The 14082-nt window shown below is 40.1% G+C and overlaps 1 protein-coding gene across 1 annotated transcript in view; it reads left to right on the top strand.

Annotated features, from left to right (window-relative positions):
• The window catches only part of HSD17B4 (hydroxysteroid 17-beta dehydrogenase 4), a 68273-nt gene extending 59014 nt beyond the window's left edge, over nt 1-9259 (top strand). Inside the window, exons 23-24 of the mRNA XM_084778809.1 lie at nt 3630-3757; nt 8920-9259. Of these exons, the coding sequence (XP_084634935.1) occupies nt 3630-3757; nt 8920-9009 (218 nt within the window). The 3' untranslated portion in view covers nt 9010-9259. The remainder of the gene's footprint in view (nt 1-3629; nt 3758-8919) is intronic.
• Nucleotides 9260-14082: the final 4823 nt, after the last annotated feature.

Genomic DNA, 14082 nt, shown 5'->3' with positions numbered 1-14082 from the left:
ATTTTTCATTATATGAACATGTATAAAAATTCCACCTATATATCAAGATCATACAGATACAATGTGTTTTTGCCTTAATATTGCTTGATGAAGTGAAGTAGTTGAGTTTTTAATAATGTATGATGTGATTATGTGTACTGAGCTAACTACACATCTGGACTGAATCCAGGTGTCTCTTGTGCACTGCATGACAGTGACGGGACAGGCATCTCTTTGAATGTTAGTGTTCATAACTTGTCACCACGTGGAAGAAAGTATAGGAATTTGAGATCTGCATTCCTTGCCAATGAGAATCCACACTTCTTTGTTTTGTTTTTTTGTTTATTTTTTGGGACAGGGTTTTTCTGTGTAGCCTTGGCTGTCCTGGACTCTCTTTGTAGACCAGGCTGACCTCAAACTCAGAGATCCACTTGCCCCTGCCTCCCCGAGTACTGAGATAATAGGTGTGCACCACTGTGCCTGAGAATCCAAGCTTCTTAGGAAACCATTAGCCATCTATAAGTTCTGATTTGGAATTCATCTTCTGAAGAAAATCAGAAATCCTTTAAGATTTTTCCAGGCTAAACATAAATTGTTTTATCTTTTGAGGAAAGATCTTGATTTACAGCCAAGGCTGGCCTCAAACCAGAAACTCTCCTGCCTCAGCTTTACAAGTGGTAGGAGATAGGCACGTGCCAACACACCAGGCTTATACACAAAAACTTAAAGCTGCTGATTCCAGATTTTGGGTTGAGATTCAGAAATGTCTCATGAATTTCAAGAAAACAGCTTGTCTTTGGAAAGAATCTGGTATCCGGTTGTCAGTCAAGGATTTTCCCCAACAGTGATGGCTGCTGCTGTCCAGGACAGTTCCTGACTGCATGGTCAGAGAACAGCACCACTCCACAGGCCATCAGTCCCTCTGTATGCAGTATGTTCTAACATTGTTTGAAAATTCTTGTTAACAATAAACTCTGACATAGAGATAAAAGGGCAAAGATAGTAAAGAGAAGTAACAGTTATCTCTCATCTAGTACTTCAGAGTGTTACATTTTGTAAAGGTATATGTACTTTAGAGTAACTTGGAGACTTGGTATTGTAAGGGTAAAGGCTACTCTGTTATTCCAAGAACAAAGACATTCTCTGACACAGAGTAGTTATCCGTGTCAGGAAGTTAACACTGATACACTGTCATTATCTGCTTTACCACCTTATCAGTGTGTCACCATTTGTCCCAATAGTGTCATTTAAACCAAAGGAATGATAACAGGAGGAGTAGCAACTGTAGAAACGGAGAGAGGAGAGCAGTACTCTGGGTCTGGGCTGCTCACACTGCACTCGGTATTCACAGGCTGCTGGAGTCTGCATACATTTGCCTGTTTTACTTGTTACTTTGACGTATCAGTAAGTTTGTATTTATTTCATATTGTTCCTGATTAGGTTTATGAACTTTTGGCCAGAATAGTAGCAAAGTATGTGCCCTTGCTGTCTCTTATTTTCTTCTAAATATATCTTTTATTTGAATAGGGAGTGGTGGCTCCCTTCAGTAATACTAGCACTGAGGAGGCAGAAGTAAGGGGGAGAACCCAAGAGTTTGAGGACAGCCTAGGCTACTGGGCGAAACAGTTTTTTGTTTGTTGCTAACTGTTTGATGCCTAGAGCGCTTTCTGTCTCGTGTGTTTTCATTCACTCACTAAACAGCCCTTTCTATTCAAAGAAGTATATGGTATTAGGTGACAAGGCAGGTTTGTGCGCTCAAGGACTTTGCCACCCTAGGCATAGGAGGCAAAAGCAGCACATTTTTTTCTTCTGTAGTTCCTTTTGTTATTTTACCTTGCCCCTTCCCTGTAAAGGCAGTACGTTCAAGGTAAAAATCTTCTGAACTCTTTTAGACACTTAGTGATCATAAATTTGAACTATATATAATCACTGGCAAACACAGTAACCGCTGCCATTGAGTGGACTACACTTTCTGCATTTCTGTAGTAGAGTAGTGAGACCTTACAGGCATCCTTATGAGAATTGGGAGGTCTTTACATCTTCTATGAGGGTTGATACAGCTGCAGCAGAGAAAGAAAAAGCACATTCATGCGGTGACACTGAAAGTGTATGCATGATATCTAACCTAGGGAGACAGCTCAGCCTTCCTCCATGGACCGTCAACAAAACTCTGTAAGTGCTGTACAGAAAGCAGTGGAGGTAAACTGTTAAATAGTCCGTCCGTCCCCCCAACCCCCACCCCACCCCACAGCTGCTAAGCTTGTTTCTGGGACAGTTAATGTTCCTGTAAAAAAAATTGATAATGGAAGAGAAGCTAGTTAGCCAAACAACCAAGCAAACATTATAGCTTCTTCTTTCAGTAGATGGTAATTAACACAGAGACCCACAACTAGACACTACATGGAGAGTGAGAGACTCTGGAACACTCAGTCCTAATGAGATGATGTCATCAAACACCCTCCCTCAGGCTTCAGAGGAGGGTGAAAATGGATGACTCCAAAGAAACAGTGTCTTTCAGACACAACAGGGCGGATGTGCATATAAACACACAGACTGGCAGAATGCACAAAGGCTTGTACAGGTTCAAACCAGACAATGTCCCAGCATGGACAAGGGGAAGTGGATACAAAGTCCCACCCCTACCTTTTTTATCGTTTGTTTGGAGACAGCTTTCTACATAGCCTTGGATGTCCTGAAACTTACTACATAGACCAGGCTGGCCTCAAAGTCACAGAAGTCCACCTGCCTCTGTCTTCTGAATGTTGGGATTAAAGCTATGTGGTCATGCTCAACTCAAGATGCCATTGCTGAGAAATGGAAAGTCAACATTTTCCAATAGATTGTCATTGGGCACATTAGCCACACTCCAGGGCAGGTCAAAACAAAATTAACTTTCTACTGGTGTGTGTGAGTGCCATGTACTATTTGCTTTGTTTTGGCTTTTATTTGTATTGTGTTTATTTCTTTGATTTTTTGTCTTTTTTTTTTTTCTTTTTGAGAGAGAAGGACCATGATGTGGGTGGGTAAGGATGTGGGAGAGGAAACACATGATCAAATGATAAAATATTAAAAATAGAATTATCATACATCATGGTTGGTTTGGGAATAACTGGAATGTTTTTCAAAGTTAGTATTAGACTCTTGCTAATCAGGTGGCAGAGCCTTTGATGCATCGGGTGTTAGAAAGGTGAGCACGCCATGTCCTCCAAGCAGCACCACATGTTCCTGTACTAAAATTCTTTGCTGACTGTAGTTTAAAGGCTTTAGGTATATACATCCCAACAGCTCTGCCTCCCTTTAGCAACTTGTTCTACATTTAATTCACATTTATATGAGCATTTCTATCATATGGAATTCTTCATTAAGAAAAAACTATTATTAATTAACTGTTTTGAAGATTTTTATAAAAAGTAGCATCTAAAAAAGATTTATAAGCTCCACCTGATGGTGCACACTACAGAAAGATGGCTGTGAGTTCAACCAACAATGACAACAGAAAATTCCTAAATGAAAGAAAGTACGAGTTCTAAAAGAAGAATAAGTATAGAATACATGACTATGGCCTAACTGTAAGAGTTTCCATTTTGGTTCACTTTTTGTGCTATATTTTTGAGGAAAAAGTGTCACACATTGTTTTCTTGTTTTCTTAGCCATTGACCTGAAGAGTGGCTCTGGAGAAGTGTACCAAGGCCCCGCAAAAGGCTCTGCTGATGTCACTATCATCATTTCTGATGAGGATTTCATGGAAGTGGTCCTGGGCAAGCTTGACCCTCAGAAGGTAAAGTTAATACTTATAGTCTCATTAGCAAGTCATTTTAAAAATTGAGTTAATATTTTTCAAAATATTTTTAGGGGGCCTAATTCTTGTTTACCATTTACTAAAACAATATAAAACCCACACTAAGCATTTTGAATATACAATTTGAGGTATAAAACTTTTTGTGATATAAATTAAGTATTCCTTACTTGAAGTGTTTCAAACTTTCAGTTAGAGGATTTTGGAATATTTTCACAGATTTTATTGTCTTAGGATCCCTAATCCAAAAATTAGAAATTTGAAGTGCTCCAAAAATAAAAACAGAAAACAAATAACAACAACAACAACCCCCCCAACCCAACCAAACTTTGATTTGCATTTCTCAGGAAGTTTCAATTTTTGAAACATTTTAGGAGTCAGAGTTTCGTATTAGTGGCATTTAGCCATGATAAAGCATTAACAACTCTAGAAGTAGGATATTTAACTATTAGTCACTATGTTACCAAAGTTGAAGCATTCCAAGGAATGTCAGTGGAAATCATCACTAAGTCAGAAGTGCCTTTTGTGACTTTTATTGATATCATTCTGAATCTCTTATCTATTTTCAAACAAGATTGAAGGCACTAAAGTAGTAATTTGCATAGAGGAGAAAATTTAGTTATTTTCAGTTTGTGGTTATATTGCTGAAATCCCAAGAATCTTATCTGGTTCTTACAGTGAATGGGTTCGGACAAATGTCTGAATACACAGGTGTTAAGAAATAACTTCCACATTGTTGAGAAAGTCGTGAGATAGATGAACTGAAGAAAACCTGTTTAAAAGCTATACATTTATTTACGTGCTATCTCAGAATACCTGCTTATGAAGTATCTTCAAAATTTGAAACTTTCGGACAAATGCGTCTTTCACTCAGTCCCTGGTGAGGACTACCGCTGAGAGAATTGGGAACAACAAAACCAACCCGGGCTGTTGTTTCCTTTCCCAGGTGTACAACTAGGGGTTGTTGGGTTTGTGCATCCACAACAAGAGAGGAGGGAATTGTATCTTGTTGCTACCACACCTTGTGGGCCTCCTGTGTCAGTTGCTCCACTACGGTGTGCTGACAAACTGCATGTGAATACAACCCAATGTCTCTCCCTGTGGAACACTTGGACTTGTACCAGTGTCAGTCAGACAGCAAGTGCTTCAGGCTCCTCAGCACTCTACAGCAGCCAGCTCCAGAGAATCTTTCACGTAACAGAGCCAGTATTAACAGTTAGTGCCAACTCTATAAAGTTAGTGCTGCCATAATTACCACCCCGTGTGCACCCACTCTGCTGTCTTGGCCACACCTGTCTGAACTGCTTGAGTCTTACAACTTTTGCATAATTTGTAGAGATCGTAGGGCTTTGATGAGGCTGTTTTACTGCCTAAACACTAGTCAGGGTCAAAAGAATTAACAGGAGCCTGTGGTGCCAAACTCAAATTGCTTAACAAACCGATATCCTAAGACATGTATTTTCAGGAGATATTTGGTTTCTAGGAAGACCATCCTGTGAAAGTAGGGGTTGTATCAATTCTACCACACAGCTTAAATCTCAAGATAAGATCACAGATGCTCTTCTATGATACTCCTGACCATGGCAACCCTTTAGTAAAGGATTCTGAAGATGCTCACGTAGATGCAGTTGGTGAGATGAGTGGTTAAGGACACTCTCCACCCTCGGAGTGGACCCACATTCAGTTTCAGGCACTCATATCAGGTGGCTCATAGCTCTGGCTGCAAGGAGACTGACGCCCTCTGTCCTCTTTGAGCACCTGCACATGTAAACTCATGCATGTGTACACACATATACATAATAAATCAACCAACCAATATTTTATATAAAGAGCACAAAATATCATGGTTGGATGAAATTAGGAAGATGTACAGGATATAAAGGAGATATTCTGCAAATAGGAAGACATCTTGGAAAACAAAGAGCTTAATAATACAGATGAAAACTTTAGTCAAAAGGCCTAACTTGATCAAGTAGACAAAACAGTATTAGCTTGAAGATAGGTATTTCAAAATGCCATGTTTAGACAGAGAAAAAATTAAGAATTAGGAGACTCAGTATGTGTGAGACACATAAGAATATCAGACACCTGCACTAGTTTACTTAGGAAGGAGTTAAGGTTACAGACATAGGAACTATTCAGTGTGCATTTGTAGTTGAAATGTTCCCTAATGTTGGGCAAGACATGGACATCCAGATACAGAACTCATAGAGTTCCCAAATGAATGTGATCAGAAAAAACATTCACTGTGACATAGTCAGACTGTCGAAGTACAGGGCAAAGGAGGATGCTTTACACCTGAGAAAGAGCCAGATCACATGGAAGTCCTCAAGAGCCTCACTACACTGACAGAAGAGAGCAGGAGAGCATGAAAGGATGCATTTCAAGGACAACTAAGGTTATGAACTCAAGTAAAGCTTTCCTTCAGAGGTAAGCAGCAGGAAGGAGACCGAGGACCACAGCAGCAGCGCAGAGGTGTCTAAGGGAGTGGCACTCCTAGAAATAGAAAGGAGATAGCACGAGGCGTTAGGAAAGGTAAGTCCTTTTAGAAGAGCAGACATATAAAAGAATAAAATCATTGTCAGTACAGTTAACCACCAAACTGTAAAATGATAGAAAGGGAAAAATGAGCAGAGAATTCAAAACTAGAAGAAAACCGATAAAAAACAGATCACAAACTTAAGTCTATACCTTTCAGTAGTTACCAAATATAAATGGTTGTACTTCACCCACTAAAAGATGTGGACTTATTGAATGAATTAAAAAGCAAGTTCAACAATGTTCTACCTACAAGACTCTTATTTTACTAAGGAAAATCCCAAATGAACTGAAAGAAAAATTAGAAGATGACATTCCAAAGTAAATAGAAATGCTGAGTGAAAATTGTGTAGCTATATGTGTATCTGAAAAAGGAGATAAAAACAGATGAAGCTCACTGCACAGTGACCATAGGCCAATTCATCAAAGAGATGGGGTGATTATAAATGAATGAATAATATTGGAGTACCGAATTTTAAAAAACAAATACTGTTAGACTAAAGGGAATAATAGGCTTCAATACAATAAGTAATGGAAAAGTTCTATACCCCATGCAACGATGAATAGATAGATCATTCATTCAAAACAAAATCAGAGTTAAACTCTGCAACAGATCAAATGGCTTATCACTTAACAAACCACCCAACAGGTCCAGAATACACTTTCTACTTAGCAGCATATGGAACCTTCTTTAAACTAGACCAAGTATTAAGCTACACAATAAATGTTAATCATCAATAAGATTTCTAAAGTGAAAACACCAGGTCCAGATGGCTTCACTACTGACTTTTACCTTCCTTTTAAACAAAAACTAACACCAATACTTGCAAGGGCAAGAGTCCTTTATACTCATTCAGGGAGGACAGAACCACTCTGTTACTCAAACCTTACAAGGACACACGTACATACATCATTGTCCCAGATAAACATAGACTAGTTCTCAACAAAAACACTAGCAAAGCAAGCTTAACAGCTTCTGTGTGCATCTGAGTGAGCATACACACATGCGCACGCGCGCACATGCACGCGCACACACACACACGCACGCACAGGCAAAGGAAGTCATTCACCATAATCTCATTTATTTTATCTCAGAGATGTAAGAAGGATTCAGTGTATGCTATTATATTGTGTCAATAGAACGAAGGGGAAACCATATGACCATCTGTATAAATGCATTAGAAACTGTTTGATAAAATTCAACACACCTTTCATGATATAAGCCGCGATCATATTAGATATCGAAGGACCAAACTCCAGCACAATAAAGGGTGCATATGACAGACCCATAGACGATAGCATACAGAATGGGGAAAGCTGAGAGCACTTAAGGTCATGAGCAGTACGTGGCTGTTACTCTCCACTTCTAAGTAATAGAAATGTTAGACAGAACACTTGGGCAACAGAAAGAAATACCTATGAAGTCTCATCAATACTGCTCCTAAACAGAACTTGAAGGAGGATACTAACAGACATGCAGGCATGCACAGGACACCCTCACAGGTCCTCCACCCTACACACAGAGCTACAGACAACATAGGGATGCCAAAAGTGGGAGAAATAGTGTTACCCTGGGAAAAGCCCCCAGATTGGTTTTCCAATACCAAGTGGCCAGCCCTGAAAACATACAAGTAGCATTATATGGACTGAGCAGGTTGTATTTATATACTTAGGAGTAGACTCTGTGTATATGTGCACAAGTGTAACAAAAGTTAAAGAAAAAGAGTTCATAAAAATGAGAGAGAAAGAGAGAGCAAATGGTGTATATGATAGAGGGAGGAAAGGGGAGAAATGATATAGTTGCATTTTAATTTCAAACCCTTTTTTAAAAAAAGACATACATAGAGGACAGGAGAGAACTAAAATGTTTCACTTTGCAGATAATGTTTATACATGTAGAAAAACCTAGATTCTATCAAGAGACTTAGAAATGTTAAAATGTGGAGGGTTTACAGAATTCATTTAGTGTGTCAGCCCTCTGCTTGCTGTCATACACTCTTACCACATACCCTGTGCATCACATGACAAGGTGTGTCACTTCAGCGCTGCTCTTCCGAGTTTTCAGAGATGTAGGGGGCTGGAGCTTCAGATAGCTTAAGTGGTTTGCCCAGGTTCACATTGCTAGTAAGTGGCGGGGCCTAGGCTTAGCCCTGGTGTTCCTGCCCTGTCACCCATGTTCCACATGTGGAACTATCTTATTTTGACATTTTATGGCTGCTGTGTGGTGGAGACGTAATTAGCATCTTCAGTCTTCTTTTTCATTTTCTGAGTAGAATAGTATTAAGAAAGAATGCAGTATCTTCTTTTATCCATGTATCCTCAAATCCACGCAATAATAGAGTGAAGCCACAAGAGTAGATTCAGATGGAATCGCCAGGCCTGTCAAGTCAGATAATTTGGTCTATGGTTTTTCTAAACATGCAGGACTCTTTTCTCTTAGACAGCTAAAATTATGTGAGCTGTCTATAACTGTTAAACTCTTCTAGCTAGACTGAAGCTGCCTTCCTTGTCTAGTTACTAACTCAGGTGCAGTCATTCTGAACAGCTGTCTCTGAAAGAGAATCAAGTGTAAAGGTAACGTTGGTGCTCTCTCCTCCTGCTTACAGGCTTTCTTCAGCGGCAGACTGAAGGCCAGAGGGAACATCATGCTGAGCCAGAAACTTCAGATGATTCTTAAAGACTATGCCAACCTCTGAAGGGCCCACTGTGCTTTTAATAAAAATGGAGTAATTAAATACAGTCTACCCAACTGTGCTCCAGCGTTCTGTGAAGTGATCAGGAGCAAGACGCAGCAGAAATCACTTAACATTTTCAGATTTCAGAAAATTTTTGTCTTTTCATTTTCTACTAAAATTTTCACATATTATTTTTACAAGGAACTGTAATCTAGCTAGCAAGTAATTGTTCTGTTCATAGATCTGTATCTAATAAAAAATTTTCAACCAAGTCTGGTTTCTTTAGAATTTGTAATAGCGTTGATTTGTTGAGAGGAAAATTGAATGCATAAAAGCCACGCATTAATACTTGTCTGCTTATTTCTTTTCTCTTCATTGATACCCTGTATTTCATGAATTTCCCAGTATGTGCCTCACTTTCCACTGTTGGAACAGTGCTGTGCTTAAGAACAAAGTCTTCGCACTCTCAGATAATTCTTTGATTCCCTCAGCTTGAAACTATATATTTTCATCATGTTTTAAAATCCATGAAAGTATTCCATAGTGTATATGTACCACAGTTTCTTTATCCATTCTTCTACTGATGGACACTTAGGCTGTTTCCATGTTCTGGCTATTATGAATAAGGCTGCTATGAACATGGTTGAGCAAATTTTCTTGTTGTGTGCTGGAGCATCTTCTGGGTATATTCCAAGGAGTGGAATAGCTGGGTCTTGAGGAAGCCCTATTCCCAGTTTTCTGAGATAGCACCAGATAGATTTCCAAAGTGGTTGTACTAGTTTGCATTCCCACCAGCAATGAAGGAGTGTTCCTCTCTTCCCCACATCCTCGCCAGCATGTGGTGTCGCTTGAATTTTTGATCTTAGCCATTCTGATGGGTGTAAGATGGAATCTCAGAGTTGTTTTGATTTGCATTTCCCTGATGATTAAGGAGGTTGAGCATTTCTTTAAGTGTTTCTCAGCCATTTGATATTCCTCTGTTGAGAATTCTCTGTTTAGTTCCAAGCCCCATACTATTCAGCTATCAAAAACAAGGAATTCCCGAAATTTGTGGATAAATGGATTGAGCTAGAAATGATCATAATGAGTGAGTTAACCCAGAAGCAGAAAGACTCAAATGGTAAATACTCACTTAAATCTGCATATTAGCCCAAGGAGCATGTCCCACGAAAGCCTTCACTTACCAGGAAACTGAGACAGAGGGGAGGACATCCTATTGGGACTCTAGATGAGAGAAGCATGGGAGAATAGCAAAGTAGAAGGATCCAGAGGGTCCTAGAAGCCTACAAGTAGAACATTATGATAGGCAGATTTGGGCACAGGGGTCCCACTCAAACTAAGGCACCAGCCAAGGACAATACAGGTGGTAAACCTTAAACCCCTACCCAGATCTAGCCAATGGACAGAACACTCTCCACAGTAGAGTGGAGAGTGGGATATGACTTTCTCACATACTCTGGTGCCTCACCTTTGACCATGTCCCCTGGAGGGGGAGACCTGGTGGCACTCAGAGGAAGGACAGCAGGTTACCAAGAAGAGACTTGATACCCTATGAACATATACAGGGGGAGGTAATTCCCCTCAGGAACAGTCATAGGGGAGAGGAATAAGGGGAAAGTGGGAGGGAGGGAAGAATGGGAGGATACAAGGGATGGGATAACCATTGAGATGTAACAAGAATAAATTAATAAAGTAAAAAATAAATAAATAAAATACAAAAAAAAATCCATGAAAGATAGGACATTTTTACTTCATTAGTAGCCTGAAATTACAGAGAGTCTCTAGCACGCATGGTCACACCGCTGTTTCTCCCTACAGTTCCCTTGGTGCAGTGTGCCTGGGAGTGTGCTTTGGTAGCTTGTCTGCAGAGGGACAAGGGATTGTGTGGGTGGTAAGGCTGGGCTGGAACAAGCTTCAGTTTTGTTGCACTCAGAATTCATTTGCTGACTCTTCGAAAATTAGATTTTGCAGTGGAGATTTCAGGAGTAGAAAGCTGATGTGGCAGCACTCGTAGGCTCTTCATCTGTCAGGGGAAATGGGCTTGGTGCAAAAGAAGTCACACAGCCTCAGCTTTTCTTTGAAGGCAGCTCTGAAGCTGAGATATTCTTTAAGAGATATCCTGAGGCAACAAGTAATTGATTATGGTCTGCCTTGAAGAGGCCGTGTGACCTTGAGCCAAGCAGCAAAGAGATTCCTGATGTAGGCTCACAGTCTGTTGTCCTCACTGCAGCTGAGGAAATGGGTGCCACAGACTAAACTGTAGTGCAGAGTATCCCTCTCTGTGCCAATTTAATTTTAATAAAGGCAGACTTACAATGCTGGCCTTTATTATTCTAAGTTCCTGCTCGTGGTGAGCTTGGGGGAAGCTCAGTGGTGTCCCAGTAAAAGTAGCTTATCAAGTCAAATACCACTGTGCATTAATGAAAGTGTTGATTTTATACCCTAGATGCTCCATCCTTGTCTTTGGGAAGTTGTGTTTTGGTATCTTATCTACCTCCCTGTCAGTCTTAAAGGCCAGAGAACTAATATCCAGATAAGGAAGCATATTATTAGTCTTGTGTCCCTTAACATTTTAGAATTATTTAATATTGAGTGCACCATGATTTCTTATAGTCTCCAATAAGCAATATATAAGCATTTTAGTGAACCCATGTGACTTCTATTTCTTGTTTATTACTTTTGTCTACAACCAAAGTTTATTAGAGACTTAGGATGCAATGTTTTTCCTGGGCACTGTTCGTATAGTCCTTCCTCAGTACATCAAAACTGAAGTGGGAGAAGAGCAGGTGTGCAGTGTGATTTTGTTACTGGTACACATAGTGGGGTGCAGCGAGAGAATTGTGGGAACTACATAAAAGTTCCTAGTAGGCAGGTGAGGTGGCGTGTGCAGAAGCATGCTCCTATAAAGACTGCCTCCTCAAGGGCAGTTGTGTTCACTCTCCTACACTGTTAGGATTGCTCCCGCTCAGGCAACACTGCCCACTTGAGAGGCTGCTTAGCACTTCTCAATGGCATTAGTTCAGAGACTTTGTGCTCAAATTCGTTCTGGAAACAGTTTCACAAATGCATGCAGAAGTGGCCTTTATTAATTTCTCTCAGTTCTATGAAATTAAGATTAACCATCAGAACAGCTAAAGTAACCCTGAGTGCAAAGATGCAGCTAGCGGCGTGAGAATACCCATGACACTGCAAATCTACAAAGTTCAAGTAACAGAACGTGACACACAGACAAATGGAACTTAATAGAGAGCCCGGAGATTGGTCCACACAGAGATGGCCAGCTAACCGTTACCAAGGTCTCCATGATCATCTTGTTTCTACTGAAAGTGGACAAGGTTTTTTTTTGAGGGGGGGCATATAGGTGCATGTGTACAGAAAAGTGAAATAATATGCCTTCTCTATGTTATACACAAAAATCAACTGAAAACGGAGTAAAGTTCTAAACATTCCATGTGAAACTAAGAAACATGGGAAACACTTCAGACATTATATGTAACTCAGAAACATCTTTACAGCAAATATTAAACAGCTAAAAGACAACCTATAGAATGAAAAAGACTTTTACACTTGTCACCTGACAAGAAACTTATCCACAAATAAAAGGAACTGAAAAACTGAACAACAGAAAAAGAATTGAGTTAAATTATACTGGTGATCTGAACAGATAAGAAAATTACCTGCAAATGGCTAACAAATAATGAGAAAATATTCAGCATCACCAACTCTCAGGGAATTACAAGTTAAAACTACACTGATGTACTATCTACCTCAGCAAGAACAGCTACCACAGAAATCTATCTGGTGCTATCTCAGAAAACTGGGAATAGGGCTTCCTCAAGACCCAGCTATTCCACTCCTTGGAATATACCCAGAAGATGCTCCAGCACACAACAAGAACATTTGCTCTACCATGTTCATAGCAGCCTTATTCATAATAGCCAGAACATGGAAACAGCCTAAGTGTCCATCAGTAGAAGAATGGATAAAGAAACTGTGGTACATATACACTATGGAATACTACTCAGCTATAAAAAACAAGGAATTCCAGAAATTTGTGGATAAATGGATTGAGCTAGAAATGATCATAATGAGTGAGTTAACCCAGAAGCAGAAAGACTCAAATGGTATATACTCACTTATATCTGCATACTAGCCCAAGGGGCATGTCCCACGAAAGCCTTCACTTACCAGGAAACTGAGACAGAGGGGAGGTCATTCTAGTGGGACTCTAGATGAGAGAAGCATGGGAGAATAGCAAAGTAGAAGGATCCAGAGAGTCCTAGAAACCTACAAGTAGAACATTATGACAGGCAGATTTGGGCCCAGGGTCTCGCTCAAACTAAGGCACCAGCCAAGGACAATACAGGCAGTAAACTTTAAACCCCTACCCAGATCTAGCCAATGGTCAGAATATTCTGCACAGTAGAGTGGAGAGTGGGATATGACTTTCTCATGTACTCTGGTGCCTCATATTTGACCATTTTCCCTGGAGGGGGAGATCTGGTGGCACTCAGAGGAAGGACAGCAGGTTACCAAGAGGAGACTTGATACCCTATGAGCATATACAGGGGGAGGTAATCCCCCTCTGGAACAGTCATAGGGGAGGGGAATAAGGGGAAAATGGGAGGGAGGGAAGAATGGGAGGATACAAGGGATGGGATAACCATTGAGATGTAACAAGCATAAATTAATAAAAAAAAGGAAAAAAAAAACCCGAACAGCTACCACCAAATAAACTCCAACGAATGCTGGTGGGATGTGGAAGAAGAGATCAGTACACTAGGGAATAGACATAAGTACAGTCACTTTGGAAAACTGGACAGTCAATTAAATCTAAATGTAGAACTGCCTTGTGATTTCCCATTTTCACTACTAGGTATCCAGATGAGATAAAATCATATCAAGATGATATCTACACTGCCAGCTTATTACAGTACTACCTACAGTGGCTCATTGAATGTAGAAAATGTGACACACACATATGTATTCATATTCTGCTATGAACAGTGATAGTCTGGACTTTCTACCATGTTTCCAAGGCCAGCCAAAAGCTGTAGGTCTGTGCTGCTAAACCTGCAGCAAGAAAATGCTATT

Source organism: Acomys minous (assembly GCF_964271855.1).
Source record: "Acomys minous genome assembly, chromosome: 4".
Lineage (NCBI taxonomy): Eukaryota > Metazoa > Chordata > Mammalia > Rodentia > Muridae > Acomys > Acomys minous.
This window is presented reverse-complemented; position numbering and strand designations above follow the sequence as displayed.